Source organism: Camelus ferus, chromosome 14, assembly GCF_009834535.1.
Source record: "Camelus ferus isolate YT-003-E chromosome 14, BCGSAC_Cfer_1.0, whole genome shotgun sequence".
In the NCBI taxonomy this organism is placed as follows: domain Eukaryota; kingdom Metazoa; phylum Chordata; class Mammalia; order Artiodactyla; family Camelidae; genus Camelus; species Camelus ferus.
The window spans coordinates 37,276,403-37,296,336 of NC_045709.1; the positions used below are offsets into that span (position 1 = coordinate 37,276,403).

The 19,934-nt window shown below is 43.5% G+C and overlaps 1 protein-coding gene across 2 annotated transcripts in view; it reads left to right on the forward strand.

Annotated features, from left to right (window-relative positions):
• Positions 1–19,934, forward strand: part of ABCC4 (ATP binding cassette subfamily C member 4) — a 190,059-nt gene that overhangs the window by 83,292 nt on the left and 86,833 nt on the right. For both annotated transcript variants that reach the window (XM_032496772.1, XM_032496773.1), the window contains 6 exons: positions 4,032–4,128; positions 7,283–7,492; positions 8,799–8,939; positions 9,746–9,783; positions 10,169–10,263; positions 11,952–12,098. In XM_032496772.1, coding sequence (XP_032352663.1) covers positions 4,032–4,128; positions 7,283–7,492; positions 8,799–8,939; positions 9,746–9,783; positions 10,169–10,263; positions 11,952–12,098 — 728 coding nt within the window. The remainder of the gene's footprint in view (positions 1–4,031; positions 4,129–7,282; positions 7,493–8,798; positions 8,940–9,745; positions 9,784–10,168; positions 10,264–11,951; positions 12,099–19,934) is intronic.

Here is a 19,934-nt window from a genome sequence, read left to right on the forward strand (position 1 = left end):
AGCGTCTGTCTCTAAGGAGGGTTTGTTAAGATGGGAAAAGTTGAGCACACTCAAGGTTTAGAGGGTTTTGCTGCAGGGCAGTAAGTGCTAAATGGGGGAAGTGGCAGTGGTAGGCTTTTAGCTTGCATTGCAAAGGTCCCTGTGCATTGAGCTTGGCGGGAAGTGCCCTGTGAGCCTGTGGGCGGGGAAGGGCTTGTGGAGGCTGAGAACGGGATTCAGTTCCTTTTGCTAAAGGAAGAGTAGAATCTAGCGAAGGTGTAAGGGTGGGAAGAAGCCGGCTTGTGAGAGCAGGAGGCTGGTCCTTGCTGCAGGTTGTAGGGCAGAGAAGCTATTTGGAGATTCTCGCTGGCAGGGCCTGTGTTAGTTCGCTAGGCTGTGTCTGTCCAGGCTGCTCTGACAGGATACCAAGACCGGGCAGCTTATAAACCCTCAATTCTGCAGGCTGGGCAAGTCCAGGCTCAAGGCGCTGGCGGATTTGGTGTCTGGTGAGGGCCCGATTCCCACATCCTCACATGGCAGAAGGGGTGAGGGAGCTGTGTGGGTACCCCCCCCCCCCCACTTTTTTTTTTTTTTTTGGTGAGGATACTGTTCCCATTTATGAAGGCTCTACCCTCATGACGCAGTCACCTCCCATCCACCCCACCTCCACCACCATCACATTGAGGGGTAGTGCTGACTCCTTCGCAGCTTGAGAGAGCAGGGCAGCTGTCACATGGCATGGCCCCCCACTCTCTGATCTGACCCCCCTTTCCCGCCTCCTCCTGCTCGTGACTTGATGAATTTTCCCGTAGAGAAGTACCTATGGCTTGTACTACGTTCAGCGACAGGTCTCTACTGCTGTGACTGAGATTCCCCACCACGCACGCTCCTGGCATCATAGGTAGCCCAACCACTCTCTCCCCAGCGTCCCACCGTGAACTCGCAAATGTCAGCCACCCTGTCTTGTGTGCCTCTGCCCAAGTTCTCCATCACTCTGAGAACAGTTCGTTCTGGCCACTGTGTCCCTGTCATAGGGAGGAGAAAGAGGAAGGTGATCTGATTGCCAAGTACCAATGTGCTTATCACACAGGCTTTCCCAAGTTCTTCCTCACATGGGAGGTGTTTATAAAGTCCTCTCCAACCTTTTAGGTTTAAGGACTTTGGATGTACACGTGATAGATGCAAGCTTGCTAAGATTGTTGTTTGCTAATCAGAACCACATTCTCTGGGGAAACTCAGGGCAGGGAGCACGAATGCAATTTAGGAAATCACTCAGCAGCAACTGGAGAAGGTTCTCAACGAGTTAGAAAATTGGATGGAACAACATGCGATGGAAGATGGCGGTCGTGTCGAGGCTCAGTAATGGGGAGTGTTTGTATTAAAGGTGAATGAATAACATTTCAACTTGCCATTAACGGTTTCCTTTAGTCATGAATCTATATCCAAAGTTATTGAGGTTTTCGAGTTTTACAAGTATGTGTTGCAAACATTAAGGGGGTTCATTCACCTCCAGGAGGTTAGAGGCACTTAGGTGAACTGGTGTCAGTCTTTTCTCTGTCTAGCAGTGGATCCCCTTGTGTTCCAGAGAGCACCCCCCACACACACACATACACACCGACCACCACCTCCTGCGTCATCAGATCTTCAGGTCTGTCCTAACCAGAGCCACACGACTGCCTCTGCAAGTCACCTTCCTGCCCCAGCCCTTCCGCCCTTTGCAGACTCCCCCTCATGTTCAGGGTGTGGCTCCAAGTCCTCCAAAGGGAACAGCGTCTTCGCCATCTGCCCCCACTAGCCTTTCCAGTTCAGATGCTCCTCCTCTGTCCCTGAGTCAGGGGACAGTGTGACTGGGCAGAGAAGGAAGGAGAGTGTTGTGTCCCTGCCTTTCTGTCATGTTCCTGCAAGGGGAGACCGGATCCTTCGGTCACCGCACAGCCCCCACTGGGTGGTACTTGACCACTTATGTGTCTCCCCACCCCCGCTAAGCGGTGAATGCACAAACTTGCCTTAAGAGGTCATGTTCTGTCCCCAGACCCCTACACCTGCTGCTCTTCTTCCAAAGATCTTTCTCTCAGATGGTCTCAGCACCCCTGTGTCACCCCCTCTAAGACAGCACCCCCCCCCCCCCCCTTCTGAGCACACATCAGAGCCGACAGTGCATTTTCTATACCCCTTCCGGGTTTCTCCCTGGACTCCATGCAGGGTATTGTCTGCTTTCTTCATCTGTGGCTCTGTTTTTGGCAAATAAAACATTTGGGGTTGTTCCATCTTGGACTTAGCAACACATCAGATTTGATTAACTTCCACCTTTAGGGATTATTGACAGGTAATTTTGAATTAGGAGAAACAACTGCATTAAAAGCTTTAGTGCTAAGTCTGAAGAATGGTTTTCTCAGTCAAGAACCTTAGTTCTGAAAGCTGAGCTAAGACATGTCAAAAGGGAAGAATGAATCCTTTCAGACTTAGTGAGTGGGATTGCTGGGTCATATGGTAAGTCTGTTTTTAGTCCTTTGAGGAATCTCCATACTGTCTGCCATAATGGCTGCACCAAACTGCATTCCCACCAGCAGTGTAGGAGGGTTCCCTTTTCTCCACACCCTCTCCAGCATTTGCCATTTGTGGACTTTTGAATGATGGCCATTCTGACTGGTGTGAGGTGATACCTGATGGTTATGTGTCTGCATCCTTGCTTCTGATCACAGGCCCAATGTACAAAAGTCTCCTTAGGGCTTGTCTGTCCTGAGCTGAAAGCACACGACCGCTTGTGGGTTTGGGAGGAGTGGGGAAGGGAGCTAACATTTGCTGAGCAGGTTAGTGCTTTTAGTTCTCAGAACACATGGATGAGTTGTCATTGGCCTTGTCTTGAGATGAAGAAACTGAGGTTCCAAGAGGTTTACTAGCTGGTCTGACGTTGTCAGGTTAGTAAGAAGGATTTGAGCTGCAGTCTTGTGTGTCTGGATCCCCCTGTCTGATTCACTCAGCAGGTTGGGCTGTGGCTCTTCTTCCTGAGATTTGCCCTATGAGGGACTCGGGCACTCAGAGCATGTGCCTGGAGCCCTGCCTGTGGTCACCTGGGCCCTGTGCCCGGCTACTCACTTCTCCAGAGGGGTTGTAGACCCTTGTGGGATGGGACTGGGGCTGAGTTCCTGGGTGTCTACATTTAAAATGTAGGAGCAGTTTGAGGGGTTAGTATAAAGAAAAACTGAAGGTTGAATACTGAGGGGATCTTGGCCAAAAGAATTTGGTGTGTCTTTTGAGCTTTTAGGTGATTTCCAGCATTTTGGGTTTTCATTTCTTATTTTCATACTCAAAGATTTTCAGGTTTTTTTGGTTTTTTTTAAATTGAAGTACAGTCAGTTACAGTGTGTCAATTTCTGGTGTACAACACAATCATGCATATACATACATATATTCCAAAGATTTTTAGTTTTGATGAAAGAACATTTGTCACCCAGTGGAACTGGGAATGTAGAGACTGACTAAGGTCCTGCTACCATTCATTTTCTATCTAATATTTTTGGGGAAGAAAGGTCTAGAAAACAGAGTCTGGCAAAGGTTACTGAGAAGCTACTATGTACATCATAAATAATCACCTTGGACACTGGCTAAGAAAAATGCCCACACTTTATATGACGTAGACCTGTCCTGTTCCCTTCCCACAGGGAGACGGAACAGTTAGCATTTTAGTTCAGTCTGGGCTTGAAGTCTCAGTATTGCTCAGTCGTTTTCCATCATGAAATATACAAATAACTGTTAAGATGAGTATTTGAAAAATAAACTTAGCAGTTGGTGGCCCTCTCGCTGGACTGTTTCTAGACTTTCTTAGTGGAGCTAGACTCGAGTTTGCTGCGGATGTATTCGAGAACCTGGTTGGATTCATTCATTGATCTGTATTTGTATTTAATTTGTATTTATATTCAAACTGGTATTTAAACTACCGGTTTTTGACTGTCGTGTTGTCTTTGTCTCATTATGTTTTCAAAATACGTGTTTTCAGTTTGGCGCAGCCCCGTTGACTGTCCTTTTGCTTTCTGTCCCTTTTACGTTTGTAGGTGTATTTGTCAAGCCCTGCACGGGAAGATCACAATCTTAGTGACTCATCAGTTGCAGTACCTAAAAGCTGCAAGCCAGATTCTGATATTAAAAGATGTAAGTAATTTCTAGAAGTCTGTGGAAATTGCTAGCACTCTGGTGTGTTTAAGGACAGGCCTCCCTGCAGGTCATAGTCACCACCCTCCTTCCTTAGTTTCATGTCCCCTTCTTCTCAGTCCTGGTACTTGTGCCTTTGAAGATGAATCCAAAGACATGTGGAAATGTCACTCAATGCCATAAAACCCCTAAAGTATGTAAAACTGCTACCAGAGACTGACTGAACTACCACTGCTTAGTGAAATTTGTTAAGGATAATGGTGCTATTTTATTTAGAACTTTTTGTTTTTCTCGTCCATGACTTGAGTCAAAGTGTGTTATTTGGAAATTAGAGATACTAAGATATGTTTGTGCCATGTGATTGTCATAGACAGCTTGCTTAAAGAGCATCTTCCATTAATACTAGAGGTGAGGTTGGGTAGCCGGGCAGCTCTGGCCAGGGACGCCTACTCTCTTTGTACAGGTGTTTGCCGGTCTCACTGTGCAGGTCTTTTAATGAGCCCAATATGTGTGGGATGGTGCAGCAGTAGGACAAGGTCCTGCCTTCATGGGGCTTCTGTACTTCTTGGGAGAGATGCACTGAGAGAGACAGGGCTGGGGGCTTGCATCCTGGTGGCCTCCCTGTGAGGTGTTGCCTCGTGGGGCCTGAGTGACTGGAAGGTGCGGGCCACGCAATCCCCCGGGGGAGAGGGTGGAAGGCAGAGGGTCCCAAGGAAGGAAGCTGACCTGGCGAGCTGGAGGAGGGGCAGGAAGGCCAGCGTGTCTGAGGCAGAGTGAGCAGGAGGACGTGCCCGGGGCTGGTCTCCGAGCCGTGGGCAGCAGGCCTGGAAGTGGGGTGGAAGCCACCGGACGGTTCAGAGCCAGAGGAACAGTGTGATCTGATGCATGATTTTAAAGATCCCTCTGAGGTTCACTGGAGGGGCGACAGCAGAAGCAGTTTGAGGTCTTAGTAAAGTTGAGAAGACAGAAGTATGGGCGTAAGCTAGTGTATTGGTATCTAGAGCTTCTCTAACAAGTACCGCAAACTGGGTGGCTAAAAACAACAGAAAGTCATCTTCTCACCGTTGTGACTACGGGTCTGCATCAGGGTGCTGGCCGGGCTGTGCTGTCACTGAAGGCTCTAGGGGAGAGCCCTTCCTTCCAGCTTCTGGCAGCCTCCGGCCTGCCTGGTGCTCCTTGGCTTCCAGCTGCAGCGCTGTGCTCTCCGCCTCTGTTGTTCCATGGCCATCACCTCACTGTCTGTCTGGGTTTGTCCTCTTGGATGTGGGGTCACTGCACTCTGATGTGACTCCATCTTAACTTGACTACATTTACAAAGACACTGCTTCAAAATCAGATCACACTTACAGCTACATGTTTAGGGCTTGAAGATCTCTTTGTGGAACCACCATTCAGCCTCCAGCACCTGAGCATGGTTTGGGGTGGGTTGGAGGTTTGTGAGAATTTTTCAGACTTGGTTTGATTCCCCACATTTGCTTTTGTGCCTCAGCACCCTGACATCCAACCCTGGTCTGTTCCAGTAGACCCTTGGTCAGATCCCTCACCTATGAACTTAATTGCTGCTCTAAGGAAAGTTATTAAAATGCAGATCCTTCACTCATTCGGGGTTGGGGATCTCAGGTTCTTCAGAATCGAGAAGAATGAATTTCCCGTGCAGAGGGTGATACTAGTGTGGTGAACCCCAGCATCGGCAGTGCTCACCGTCACTAGGCGGGAGAGTGACCTGTGTAGCCAGTCCCTAGGTGTGTCAGGGGCCCCTTATTCTTTCGAGGACATCACCCCCTGTTTTAGTACCAGCAAAACAGCCATCTCTCCACCCATGAGCACTGCTGAAAGAGATGGATGCCGTCCTTACTGCTGTCTGGCCCCTCTCTTACAACAGAGAGGGGATGGCTGTCCCCTTGTCCCCTTGGGATTGTCAGTGCTTGGCTGTCTCTGTCGTGTCCTTGTGCATCTTACACATACGAAGTGGAAAGTGGTAATTTCATTTAATAAGGTGGATGAATTTTGCCTCCCAAGCGGAGCAGACAGGATACTGTTCAATTCCGCAGTGTCAGTCGGTGCCCACAGGCTTCACTGACTTTCTCCCCGTGGACCTTCTCGGGCGACAGAATGAGCGGAGGCACCAGCTAGGGCCCTGGGCCACCTTCTTCCACCTGACCTGCCTTCACCAGAGTTTTGTATCCTGGGATTTTTTCCCTAATGTTGTGTTAGACACTGAGTTCATCTGCTGAGTCTTGTTTATAGGATGAGAAGGTCATGAAAACATCTGCACGTTATTGTGTATAACTTTCTAAGGAGAGGAAGCTGTGTAGCGACATGTCACACGTGTTAGGAGAACATGGTTAGACTGGCTGTAGCGTAAGTGGTTTGCTGCTTTGGGGGCAGCCTGGTTGGGTGTTTGTCATTCGTTGTTCTTCACATTTCCTCGGATTTGAGGGCACTGGTTCCTGCTTAGGTTTTGATTTGCTGGCGTGGGCTGCCAGGACTTGAGAGCCACCCCCGTCTCATGGCATCCTTGTTTAGTTACTTTAACAGGTGGAATTCTGAATTTTCAGTTGGGAATTTCCTGAGTTTGTGGGGAAGTTGTGAAGACCATCAAGTCTCCACTCTTGGCCGGGGCTAGTGCTGTCCCAGCAGGGGGCGTGACACTGTGACAGTGTTCACTGAATATTTGTTGAGTGACCGTTACCTATGCAGGTGACCTTGTTCCCACTTCCGTGTCAAGTTTAACTTTCTGTCCTGGAATATCCTCCCCAACTGACTGTTTTTAAAGTTTTGCTTGTCACATGAGCGTTATTTCAATTTCCATGTTGTCTAAAACTGCTGATCCTTCCACCAAGCTCTGTACCTTTTGCTCCCCAAAATGCCCGTGGTAGTTACGTCAAGTGGCCCCCACTTTTAAACACAGGGTTCCACATTTCTTTCATATCCCCCAGCCCCTACCGCAGGGTTTGATAGGGAACAGAATGCTCAGTTCTTTGTCAGGTAGAACCAAACTACATTTGTCAACCAGAATTCCAAACCTGAGGATCACTTTTTTTAATGAAAATCATAATTTAAGACCAGATACCTACTCTTGGTTAGTATTTAATTTAGATTAATATTATCAAATGCAAATACACACCTATCAAATTCTTTATTTTTATTTTAGGGCGAAATGGTGCAAAAGGGAACTTACACTGAGTTCTTGAAATCCGGGGTAGATTTCGGGTCTATTTTGAAGAAGGAGAATGAGGAGGCTGAAGCCTCCGCAGCCCCCGGAACTCCCACTCTGAGGAATCGGACGTTTTCCGAGGCTTCGATTTGGTCTCAGCAGTCTTCCAGGCCCTCATTGAAAGATGGCACTCCGGAGGGCCCGGATGTGAGTTTCTCCCCCTGCAGCGTGCCCTGGGCCGCCCACCCTTCATGGCCTCGTGGACCCTCAGTCTGCTCCGCTCGTGACATCTTTGCTTGTCCCAAAGTAGACTCTAAGATTACTTGGCCTCCTTATTCGATGGAATTGGTAGAATTAAAGAGTGTGAAGGGAGCCAGCCTGACTGGGGTTCTCCTCCGGGTGTGGGGTGGAGGGTCTCAAGGAGGTCAGTAGCCGGTGAACCCCTATAAATTCCTGGCTGTTTGTGGCTCCAACTGAGGTTTAATTTGAAGACCCCATCGTACTGAGTCCAGCTGCGGCCCTCATTCAGTCAGCTATTTTTCCTGTATGTTGGAATGTTCTGGCGCTGCGGGCGACTGGTGGGTATGATTTTGCCTCGTCACGTGGTTTGTGATCGGCCAGAGGTAGCATGGCAAAGCCTCTGACACACAGCAGGCACTTCGGTGCTCGTTCTGGGCTTCCGTTCTTACCCTTCTAGTCTGAGAGCCACATCTTATCTACCTTGAATCCCCAGTGGCAGCACAGAGCCCAGGACATCTTTGGCTCATGTGACTGTAATGTATTCAAAGCCCTCCAGACAGAATTGCAGAAATGCACTCGGTCTCCCCTAAGAACATGCACAGGTGTTCCTCGCTATCCAAACCCTCACTGTCCAAACCCAGGAGCCTGGGTGACTCTGATATGTATTCAGATTTAATCCCTCACATTCCAAACTCAAGAATCACTCTCCGAAATTCAGGAGCCAAATACATTCGGATCCTGTGCTCTTCCTTGGTATCCAAACACTCTTTATTCAAACGGCTGAAATTGCTGTTTGAACTCAGTTTACTATACACTACTAATATTTTGAGCCCTTATTGTGTATTAAATAGTTTCCACCACTGAGTGACAGAAATAATCTACAGGGGTATATTAGCTCCATTTCGTATATTATCTTGGAGCAAGCTTCTGCCTTAATACAGAATTTATATCAGGTATGTTGTATGTGTTCTGCAAATCATATTGTTCTATTTTAAGCAAAGTCATGCAACTGATGAATAACCTTGCAGCAATAATGTTTCCTTATTTCTGATAGATTCCTAAAAGTAGGATTGTTGGGTCCAGGGGCACATGCATATATGATGTGGCTGGGTATTTCCACACCGTCTCCATCAGAGATGGACCATTTTGCACTCCTATCAGTGTATGAGATGTGTCTGTTCTCCCACAGCTTTGCAATAGAGGGCATTGTTGTAGTTTTGAAATTTGGGGGTTCATTATTTAATATTTGGTCTCACTGCAATTTCCTTCCTAGACTGAGGATATACAAGTTACACTGCCAGAGGAGAGCCGTTCAGAAGGAAAAGTTGGTTTTAAGGCCTATAAGAATTACTTCACAGCTGGGGCACACTGGTTTATCATCATTTTCCTTATTCTTCTAAACATTGCAGCTCAGGTAAATAGGACATTTATTTTTTTATTTGTGTGCTAAGATTGACATTTATAGTACTATTTATGCTGTTTTAATTTTGTTGTTATTTTTAATATTAAGAGATACATTTCAAAAAATTGGCTCATGAGATTGAAGGATCCCGCTGAGTGAATTTGAAATCTAAAAGGCAGTCCTGTAGGCTGGAATCTCAGGCAGGGGCTGACAGTGTAGTTCTGAGGCCAAATTTCTTCCTTCTCCCGGAAGCCTCAGACTTTGCTGTTAGGGCCTTCGCCTAACGGGGCGAGGCCCACCACATTATTGTGGCTAATCTCCTGTGCTGAAGTCCGATAACAGACATGAACCACATGTACAAAATACCTTCACAGCAATATTTTGGTTTTTGATTCAATCCCTAGAGACTGGCCTGGCCAAGCTGATGCATAAAACCGACCATTATAGTACCCCTCAAGGTTTTTTTCCTTTGGGAAAAAAACCCAACATTTATAATATTATTGCATTTTGCATCCCACCTGAGTTGCACTGAAACACGTGATCTGTGGGGAGCAAAAGAAGTGACGTGTACAGGTGTCTCATGAGCAGGACAGATTTTCGAGGAAAAAAAGGATGTCTTTTAAAAAAGATTTTAAAGTGTCATATGCACTCCCCTTCCCTGCATTTATCTGGGACGTGGGGCTTGGCGCAGACCTGAGCCGGAGGGACCGCCTCTGTTTTCTGGCGGAGCCTTTGCATCCCCCAGGCTCTTGAGTGGGAGTCTGAGGGGGTCGGGGATGTCAGTCAGTGATTGATTGATTGTTGTTTCCCTGTTCTAGGCTTCCTATATCCTTCAGGATTGGTGGCTCTCATACTGGTGAGTGATTCCTGGACCCAAAGTGGTGTGAAACCTACAGAAAGCATCATTTTCCCTCGCAGTTAGGGGAGACGTGGGGCTTGTTCAGCTTCCTCTTCTGATCCTCACATAGTTTCCCTGAAAAAAAATTCAAGTTCTGCTCGTGGAGTGTGACCCTCCCCTGGTCTCTCCTCCTGATGTCTGACCCTTTGCAGCATCTTTACAGATGATTTGGGGATCCAAAAGTCATGATTAGTTTGCATTTTTATAAGGTAGAGGGACAGAGCCCTGTGAGCTGAGAACCACTTTCCAGGATAAAACACGTCTTCCAAATTGAGGTTAAAATTTTTAAAAAGTATTTATCTCGGTTCCCATCTATAGCATATTTTCTTTTCCTGTTCCATAGGGCGAATCAACAAGGAGCCCTGAACATCACTGTAAATGGAAAAGGAAACGAAACTGAGAAGCTTGATCTGAACTGGTACTTGGGGATTTATTCAGGTACAGTTGAATCATCTGGTTTCTTACATGCTAGTCTGAGGTGCTTACAGCAAGCCTGTGTGAGCAACTAGGGCTTCCAGGAGTAATTCAGTGATGTCTTAGCAGAGTAAGAGTCTTAGTCGCATTTACTTGGTGAATTAATTAGAATAATTATTTTTAAAATCTACTAGAAGAAAGAGGGTGAATGAAGACTCTTAATTTGCTCTGTACTGGATTTTGGAAGTTAAACCAGGATTGAGTGTTCAGAAAACCAGCCACTGGAAATATGTGGCTATTGTCTATTCTAATAGGTTGCTTTAGCTAAATCTTCTATCATTATATGGATGGGCAAGGGGATTAGAAACGGATCCCCACCCTGTGTTTCGGATTGTTCCAATTCTGTCTGAATAAACCTTGGCTTTTATTGAACTTGGTTGAAATCCTCTGGCAGCAAGAGCCCCATATGAAAAGCATTATTCCCTCGCAGGTGTGCAGAGCGCCCCGTCCCACACTGCTCGTCTCTTGGGCTTCACTACCTACCTAGGACAGAAGCTAAGCAGGGAGAATCCCAGTGTCTGGGAATTGGGATTCTTATTTTGAGATCGCAATGTTACCGCATCCCGATCGGTGTGATTAACATCTGGCTTGCCAGGCTAATATTAACCTGGCTCTCTGTTTTCATAGGAGTGCTTAGAGTATATGTGGTGTTACATACTTTTTAAAGGAAATCCTCATCTAAAATTTTAAATATTCCCACAGGAACTCTCCTCTTTCCTAAAGACAAAGTGAGTTATATCATTTTAAGAACTCACTCACTGAAATCTGGTGTTTATTTTGTTGATTACTTGCTACAGTACCTAAATCTGTTAGCTGTGCCCCTTCTGATGGGTGGACCAGATGGGACTGAGAGGAAGAAGGAAGGGATTCTGTTACACATTCATATAGGATGGCGGGGTAAGGGGAAATGCCTGTTGATGGAACTGAGGCATTTGAACAACTTTCTGAATTTAATTAACAGTGATGCAGGGGAGAGCAGTACCTGATGGAATATTTATTATAGAAGTTATATCCACTGTGTTTAGCAGCGTGAGTTCAAGAAACGTTACGTGGGTTATTTTAAGTTTTATGTATACAGTAGGTACTCATTTATGTCATCAACAAAATGTAGTTTTAATGATTATGTTCATTTAGGAATGTTTTGTGCATATAAAACAGAAGTGAGTTGCTCATTTAGATTAATTATGTCAAAATATAAGTTGTGTTTTCTTGTGATTCAGTTAAGATTAGATTATCTGCTTGCAAATTAATGGGATATTTTTATATTCGTTAAAGGGACTTGGGCTTTGTCTACACGGAAATGGTAGTAAATCATTTCTCCTGTTCCCCACTAATTCACATGCTGTTCACAAAGCACACCTCACTTTTAGATTATGAAACACGTTGTAAATAGCCAGATTTGAAATTCGAAGGGAAGATTTACTTTTTATAATTATCCTTTTCTGAGTTTTTAGTAGAACTTGAAATTGAAGATAAGTGATTTTATATTTTTCTTTTTAAATGTATCTTGTGAATACATTGCATTCTGATAGAATCCGGTTGCTTTATGGAATGAACTGCATAATAGCTTCATAAACTACCTGACGTGTCCTAGCATCACTGAAGAAAGGTCAGAGATCTTGTGTTGTCTGAGTAACACTTCTTTGTTTCAGGTTTAACTGTCGCTACCGTCCTTTTTGGCCTGGCCAGATCTCTGTTGGTTTTCTACGTCCTAGTTAGTTCTTCACAAACTTTGCACAACAAAATGTTCGAGTCCATTCTGAGAGCTCCGGTGTTGTTCTTCGATAGAAATCCAATAGGTAAGTCAGATACAAAGTTTCTCAGTAAATATGTTTTAACATACACTTAGACCCTGATTAGTTTTTGGTATTTGAAAATGGAGGAGATGGTTGGAAGAAAATCACTGTTTGTGTTGATTCATTTTCTACCAAAAGCTTCACTGATATTTTTCTCCTACCAGAGAAAATCTGAATACAGGAGCATTTAAGCTTTTATTCCAAGTTACGTGTGTGTAAAGATAAATGAACATTAATGTTGCAGAATGATTTAGGAATTAATTAGTTGTGTGGCTTATGAAACATCCTGCATTTGATGCAAATGTGGTTAAATGTCATTGCTAAAATATGGGCTGTATTACATAGCATTAAGCTAGGTTGTCCTCTAGGAAGGACCTTCTTGCAAGGAATCTCCCTACTCAAGATGGACTGTGTTTCTTTCATTGCCCATGCATTTCTGGAAACATAGATTCTTGGCATGTGCCCCGACTATAAGATTTAAGTAAAATGGTAACAAAAAATTACTAAAGACCCAAGCTGGGTGAAATGTAAACATCCTCTTGAATAAAGTTATATTGTGCACTTTTGATTCCGTAGAAGAGGCTTTGTGGTACTTGGCAGGTGGACCTTGAGTAGTAAGTTTCTCGATCTGAGTGCACCTGAAGGTTTTCCAGTGGTTGATTCCTCCTTGAGGCCTTTGACATATCTTGTCGTGGAAGGTAGCCTCCTGACCTGGATTTCTATGAAGAGTTAGTTCATCAGCCTACATGCCGGCTCTGTTCAGTTGTTTAGACTTGTGGTGAGGCCCAGGGCGGGCTTGTCTTTCAGGTGGTGATTGACAGGACCTGTTGAGACAGGGCGCTGGGCTGGAGAGAGCTCGGGGTGGCCTTGGCCTGGCCCTCAGTCGCCCTGTGACTGAAGTGGCGGGCGGTGCTGAGCTGGCAGATCTCAGGGCAGGGTGCTGTCATGGCTAGAGGTAGGGACTCTCGAGCCACCTGTCTGGGTTCACCCCGCTCTTAGTTACTCATGGTAACGCCTGGTTATAGTTACATTTATACCCACGTGCTGGTTACTTAATTCCTCTGTGAAGATTAAATGTGACTGGCTTGTAGGAATTTATTCAACACGTGTTGTTTAGTCTGGGCACCGAGTGGAGCGCAGGATGGTGGACTGCAGAGGCCCACACATTCCGTCTTATTACATACTATGAGGTTGCTGCATTTTGCTGGTAATCTGAAAGCTGCAGTCCTAAAGATGGGAGCATTAAGTGGGCCTGAATTTCTGTTATCACAGCCTCTGAATGCTGGTGACCACGGTTAACCAGGCTTTTCATATTCAAGACCTCAAGGCTTCTCCAGACGTTGATGTATTTATTATTCAAGGATTTGGGGCAAAGTTTAAATCTTCAAGGTCACTAATGTTTGAGCAGCAAGCACACCAGAGTTTATCTTGTCTCCCCCGTCCTAGATCTATTAGCAGAAATTCATTCCTTCAAGAAAATAGAAGCCCAAATAAGTACTCTAAAGATAAGTCCAGTTTGCCTAAAACGTTTAGGGGTCATGAATTATTTACTCTTTCAATGGTAGATTTAAAACATTCATTTTTGGGGGGCGGGGGGGGGGAACCTGAAAAGAAAATATATGCACGTATGTATGTATAAGTGAACTACTGTGCTGTACATCTGAAACTGTCACAGCATTGTAAATCAAGTATACTTCAGGCTTTATGTGGGAGATGTTAAATGTCCATTTGGATAAAAATTTTTGTATTTTTTACAGTGGGAAAAACAAGCCATAGGAATGATTACGCCTCATCATCAATATTAATTGACTGCAGACTCGAATGGTTATATAATTACAAAAAATTCCTGTCTACAGTAGAGAGGTAGACATGCTGTTTTCCCTTCTCATCTTTCGTCCCAGGTCCTCCTGCATTTTGCTAATCACTGTGGGACCCTTGACACTTATGCTGAGAAGCAGGCCTTCAGGGGAGGGTCCTGAAACGCCAGCTGTCCTACCGAAGTCCCAAGTTCACTTACATGCTTGTGAAGCAGAAGGGCAGAGTCAGGTTGCAAAATGCATGTTTCTCCTGAATGGTAGTTTCTCTGCTTGCAGTTTAGTCCTCCTGGAGAGCTGATCTGTCTCTCCAAACTCCGTGGCTAAGTTACTCTTCATTTTGAACCCATGTATGGTTAAATGAAGTTTACTTAGTTTGTTTATATAGTGTGATACCATATTGCCTACTGGTGTTTCATAACCCGATAAATCTTAAACTTTTTGGATAAAATTTTCATCAACTAGTGTGTGGTCTTAGAATGGCAAAAGCAAGGTTTCTTTTCTCCTTTTTACCTTCTTCCCTTTTTCTCATTGATTTATCTTTGTTGTGCTCTGTCCTTTGATGGATGTATTTTGGTAGTGATATTGTGCATGTTTATTGCAGATTTTCTGGAGCCCTGACATTTCCTACATGTTTTGATTGCAGCAGGAGTTGAGTCTGCCTTTTTGAAGGTGGTCAGTTATAGTAGTCTGTGTTCTTCTGGCCGCGTCTACCTGCTCCTAATCAACCTTTGTTTTCTAACACCAGAACCCTGATCACTTCTATCAGATCTTAATACATGGGTGACACAAATTCCAGGTCAACAGTAAATCTTTTAGAAATTCACAGGTGAATTCTATTTTAAATCCAAGTTGTTGTTTTACTGACTATATCTGGCACAAGAGGGCAGCATGATCTACATTATTTCAGGGATATAATGTAAGGATATAATGTACCTTATTGCCAACATCCTATTTTTATTTTAACGCTTTCTTGGAAATTCTATTTTTATCGCTTTGTATTTTGTAGTGTTGATAGGGACTTTTAAAAGCATTATCCTGGTTTATTACGTTAAACCATTAACCTCTTTATTAAAGAATCACTCCCAAGTGTTGTCCTGGAATGTCTAGCATTTTAAACAAAGTTATTTGGATTTGCTAATTGCCACCTTTATCCCTGGGTAACTGCAATAGGCTGCTGCTGATGTCTTGCCTGGATGCCTTTCAATTCCTGAAGGGTTGAATATGGTTGCTTGTAGGGCCTGAGTCCAATGTGAGTTTCAGGAGAAATGTGAGCGCAGCCTTCCGTTCTCTCGCACACCATCAGAGTCAGCAGGAGCCATTTACTCTCATCCAGTCCCTAGAATGTCACCCTTTGTTTTTGGTGAGAAGATGGGAGGGTAGTTGTCCTGTTTGTTCTTGCCTAATTATGGTGACATAACACTTGGCTGAGTACATGGACTGTAATGTATTTCAGATAAATATTTGTTTATTTGGTTTCAATTTATTAATTTGGCCTTAAGAAAGCGAGCCCCGGGTTCCGGGACCTGCTGTGTTTATTCTCTCAGGGAAATGCAAAGTTCACTGGGTCAGGGCCGGTATGTTCATGTTCGTACTACTGATTTCACTGCTGAGAGTGTGTGTGTGTTCACTTATTTATGCATACAGTGGGGAAAAAAGGTACAAATTTATATCCTTAATTTTCCTGTACAAATCAAATTAAGTTAGAGAGAATGCACTGTAAGAAGAGAAAAAGAAATGTACTTTTTGCTTTTCTTTTTTTTTTTTTTAATGGGGGGTAAGTAGGTTTGTTTGTTTATATTTGGAGGAGGTACTGGGGATTGAACCCATGGCCTCGTGCATGCTAAGCATGCGCTCTACCACTTGAGCTATACCCTCCCCCTAAGAAATGTACTGTTTGGGGTCATTTTAATTTTTCTGGTGGAGGGTGCTTATGCCTGTTGGGGTGCAGAATAGGAAGGGTAGGACCTCTACTTTAAGGGAAAACATATTCTTGTGTCCTCCCTAATGAAAAATCTAGAATTGCACTAAGGATGAAGATTCAATTTGACTGAGTGGGAAGTGAGGCTCTGGAGATTTCACACATGTAAAACACCCCAAACTGGGCTGTGCGATGTGTGGGAGTTGAGCGCTGGGGCGAGGACGAGGTGGTAAGGGTGTGAACTGTGGTTCTGTTTCTTGCACGTGGACTGGGACTTCTTAGCCTCCACTGCAAGTGTGTAATGATGTCACGGGGAAGAAGAAAGTTAATTGAAAGCAACACGGTGAGCTCTTTGTACTGTCAGGATGCCCATCTTGCTCTGTACTATTTATAAAATCAGTTGTCAACAGAGCACTGCCTTGCTGGAAAAGAAGAGTCATCAGTAGCGAAGAATAATAATTGCAGGGATGCCCGTCTGTTTATTCAGTGCAAATGACCACTGGGGTTAGTGCTAAATGCGTATTTTTAACAAGTATAATATTTCAGCACTGTCAAAATTACCTTGACGATAATAGGCCTGTGAAATTATAGCTCTATAAGTTAGGAGGTAAGAGGGCTCTGCTTAACACACGTTAATCTGTGCCTGTTCACACAAGTGATTCTGCTGAGCAGGTAGCATGTTAGAACAAGAAATACCAGTCCTGAAGCCTCTGATTTATGGTAGGTGTTGTTTTGACACAGCATCATTGAGACGATTTACAAGGCAAGGCTTCATGTTAAAATATTTCACCAGTGTCATCATTCGTCACCGACATAAATATTCAGTAGTGATGCTGGAAAATTGGTAATATGCCCATTCATGCCAAATCACTCGCTATGTTTCCTTTCAAGTGAGATCTGTTGTGGATATGGTTAAAAGAAACTGTGATTTTTTTTTTCTTCCTTCAGAGCAGATGCGCCGTAAGAAATTGAGAGTAAGAATAACAACTATCCTGACAGCTTTCATGTATTCATCTTGCCTAGGTTGCTTTTAATGCTGGCTCAAGTCCTACAGCCCTCCGCCCTCCCCTTCCCTTTCTTTGCTTAGTGCACATTGTAAAGAATATATTTATATGTACATTAGTTAAAGAGGCTTTTTGTGTTCAAAGGAAGAAGTTAGTCATCACCAGAAAAGCTTTGTTGCAAAACAAAAACACACATTTCCCCTTTCATTTTTCCTTGTTAAAAATAACAAATGCAAGTGACTGTAAAGGCAGTAACACAAAAGATGGCATCAATCATAATGATTCTCAATAGCCACATAAATATTATTTTTCCAGGTTTGAATGAAACAGCTAATAGTTTGAAGTAGGTGTGGTAATTAAGTCCTGTCGGGTTGTGACATATTAAAAATAATGTTTCTCACATAACAATGGTTATATGTACTTAAGCTCTTATCAGGGTGATATTAAGTCATATTTTATTGGAGTTGCTCATTTACTGCTAATAGTATTGTAAAAGCCTTTGTTACGAGTTTAAATAGTTACATAGTTAGATGTATTTGGTTATTTTTGTCATTTTGTCAGTAATCTCTATAAAGGTGATTATTACAGCCCTTGTCTATAGTTGGTAAATATTACACCATTCTGGTGTACATTTTTAATCTATTAAAATGTTCTGATTACTCCTTATTCATTTTTTTCCCTCTGTACTAGTCATACATGGAAATATAGACAGCTTAGTAACAGAGAAAGCACTGTACCTGTGGTTGTCCAAATGTTGAAACGATGAGGTTGGGGAAGACTGTGCCTTGTTCAAAGTGGCAATTGTAGGGTCTTAGGAAATTATAAGGATGATTTTACTTAATTGTATTTTTAAATTTCCCAGCAGTGTATGTATTAAGTCATATGATATGTCATAATATATGTAAGTTCTCTACTTCGTTCTAATATCCATATTGTCTCAGCCTTCAGCAGACTTGGAGCCAGTCTTTGGCGCTCAGGACTCCCAGCTCCTGGTGTTCGGATGCTCAGTAATTTGGCATTACCTTATGGGATGTGTGAATTTTAGTACAGTCATGCCTTGGTATCCTCGGGTCTTTGGTTCCAGGACCCTTGAGGATACCAGAATCTGAGAATGCTTGACATCCTTTACATAACCTTTGCACACCCTCCCATTGACTTTAGGTCGCCCCTGGATTACTTATACCTAAATGATATATATAGGAACTTTATGGAATTTTTTCCCCCAAATATTTTTGATGAATGCTCGGTTGAATCCAGGGACATGGAACACAAGGATATGGAGGACCAAGTGTAATTCAAATACTGTGCCCCACCCCCCAAGAAAAACATACCATTACTTCATCCTTATAGATTTTTGTCACGGTCAGAAAAATACATCGAAGTACCTTTATGACATAGTTCATTGCTTTTATACAGCCGTTTCAAGGGAAACCAGAAGAGTACTTCTGGGTCAGTTTCAACATGAATAATGAATGTCGGTAAGTATATTTGAAAACCGGACAACCTTCCAACAATAGGTGGGAGTCCATGGGAATTTGCTGGATTGAAATCCCACATGGTTTTGCTTTACAGCCAAGTCTTTCAAAGATCTGATTGCGAAGCTCTCCTCTGACACCATGGGGCAAATGTTTGATTTCCATTTTCTAATTGGAGCCTTCACCTTCTGTTACTCTGTCCTCTGCATGCGCCCCCCCCCCCCCCCCATTTTAAACATCATTATTATTCCTGCCATGAAGATACTAGGGAAAAAAAATCCAGATATTTATGACATTGAGCCTTGATATTTTATTTCACATAAAGTTTAAAATTCCGTTGTGTGTTTAATCACATCTTTGTAGTGCTTGTCCCAATTGCAGGTGAGTTATAATTTAGGTAATTATGCATTGACTGCCTGTCTCTTCTCTTAGCCTTCTGTTCTCTGCCCTCCTGGAGAGTATCTATTGTGTTACTGCGAAAGCCTCCAGATCCAGGATTGGGCAGCCTGTAGCTGATTAGTAAGTACTTGCTGGCTGGATAGAAGAAGGGATGGTTTCAGGAGTGTATTTTAATTTCTCCATGCCGTGTTTTCAAAGAATAATGAAACTCCACAGTGTTGAAAGAGACTTAAAGCTATTTTTTTCTGACTCCTTGTGTTTATATTACATTGACCTCTTCCTTACAGTTTATTTTTAAAAGTAAAATTGGTAGTAGATTATTGATGGTGGACTTTGTTTCTGGTATGTGATGGCATGTAGGAAAAGCCAACATATTGGTTCTTTGGAGGCTGTGGTTCATGGAACCTGACTATGCAAGGTTCCAAGTGCCAGTCAGTCAAGGAAATGAAACTGTCAAACACCCAATACTTTTCCCCTGGGGTTTTCTTGTGCATTGAAAATGCATCTTGGCACTTATGTGGGTTAAATGTTTGATAGCTGGTAGTTTTACCTTATAAACTACGGGCCCTTAAGAAATAAAGAGGGAGAACTCATCCATTTTAAACATCGGTAGGCATTTAAAAACTATTATTGGATAGGGAGTTTTGAGATACAGGTGGAGATGTTGTGATGTCCTGGTTCTGCTGGAACATAGATTGGGAAGAGCTGTGCCAGCTGCTTCACTTCTCTTGGCCTCAGGTTTCTAACAAGTACGATGAGGGGTCTTTTTCACTAGTCAGATACTTATTGGTCATCTTCTGGTTGTCAGTTGTGACCCCAAACGCTTGGACAAAAAGTTCCTGTCTTCAAGGCATTTGGAAACTTAAGTAACTGCAGGCAGTGAATTGTTTCTTAAGAAACAAACAAAAAACTAGAGGCAATATCCTATGTTGGGCATATAGAAAAGATACAGATTGAGAATTTAATACAGCTGTAGACTAGAGATCTCAGTTCATGTATAAACAAAACATAACCCCATGGTCTATTTCTGCTTCATAGTCAATTACGTGTTTCCCCTTGATTTCAAAAAATTTCCAAAGCAGTTCTCCTGGAACTTTAAAATGAATTATTTTCATGCCTGGGGTCTTGGTTTAATCCCCAGCACCTCCTCTTAAAAAAAATAAATAAGTAAACCTAATTTAACTCCCCCACAAAAGTTAAAAAAAACCGAACAACTAAAAAGTTAT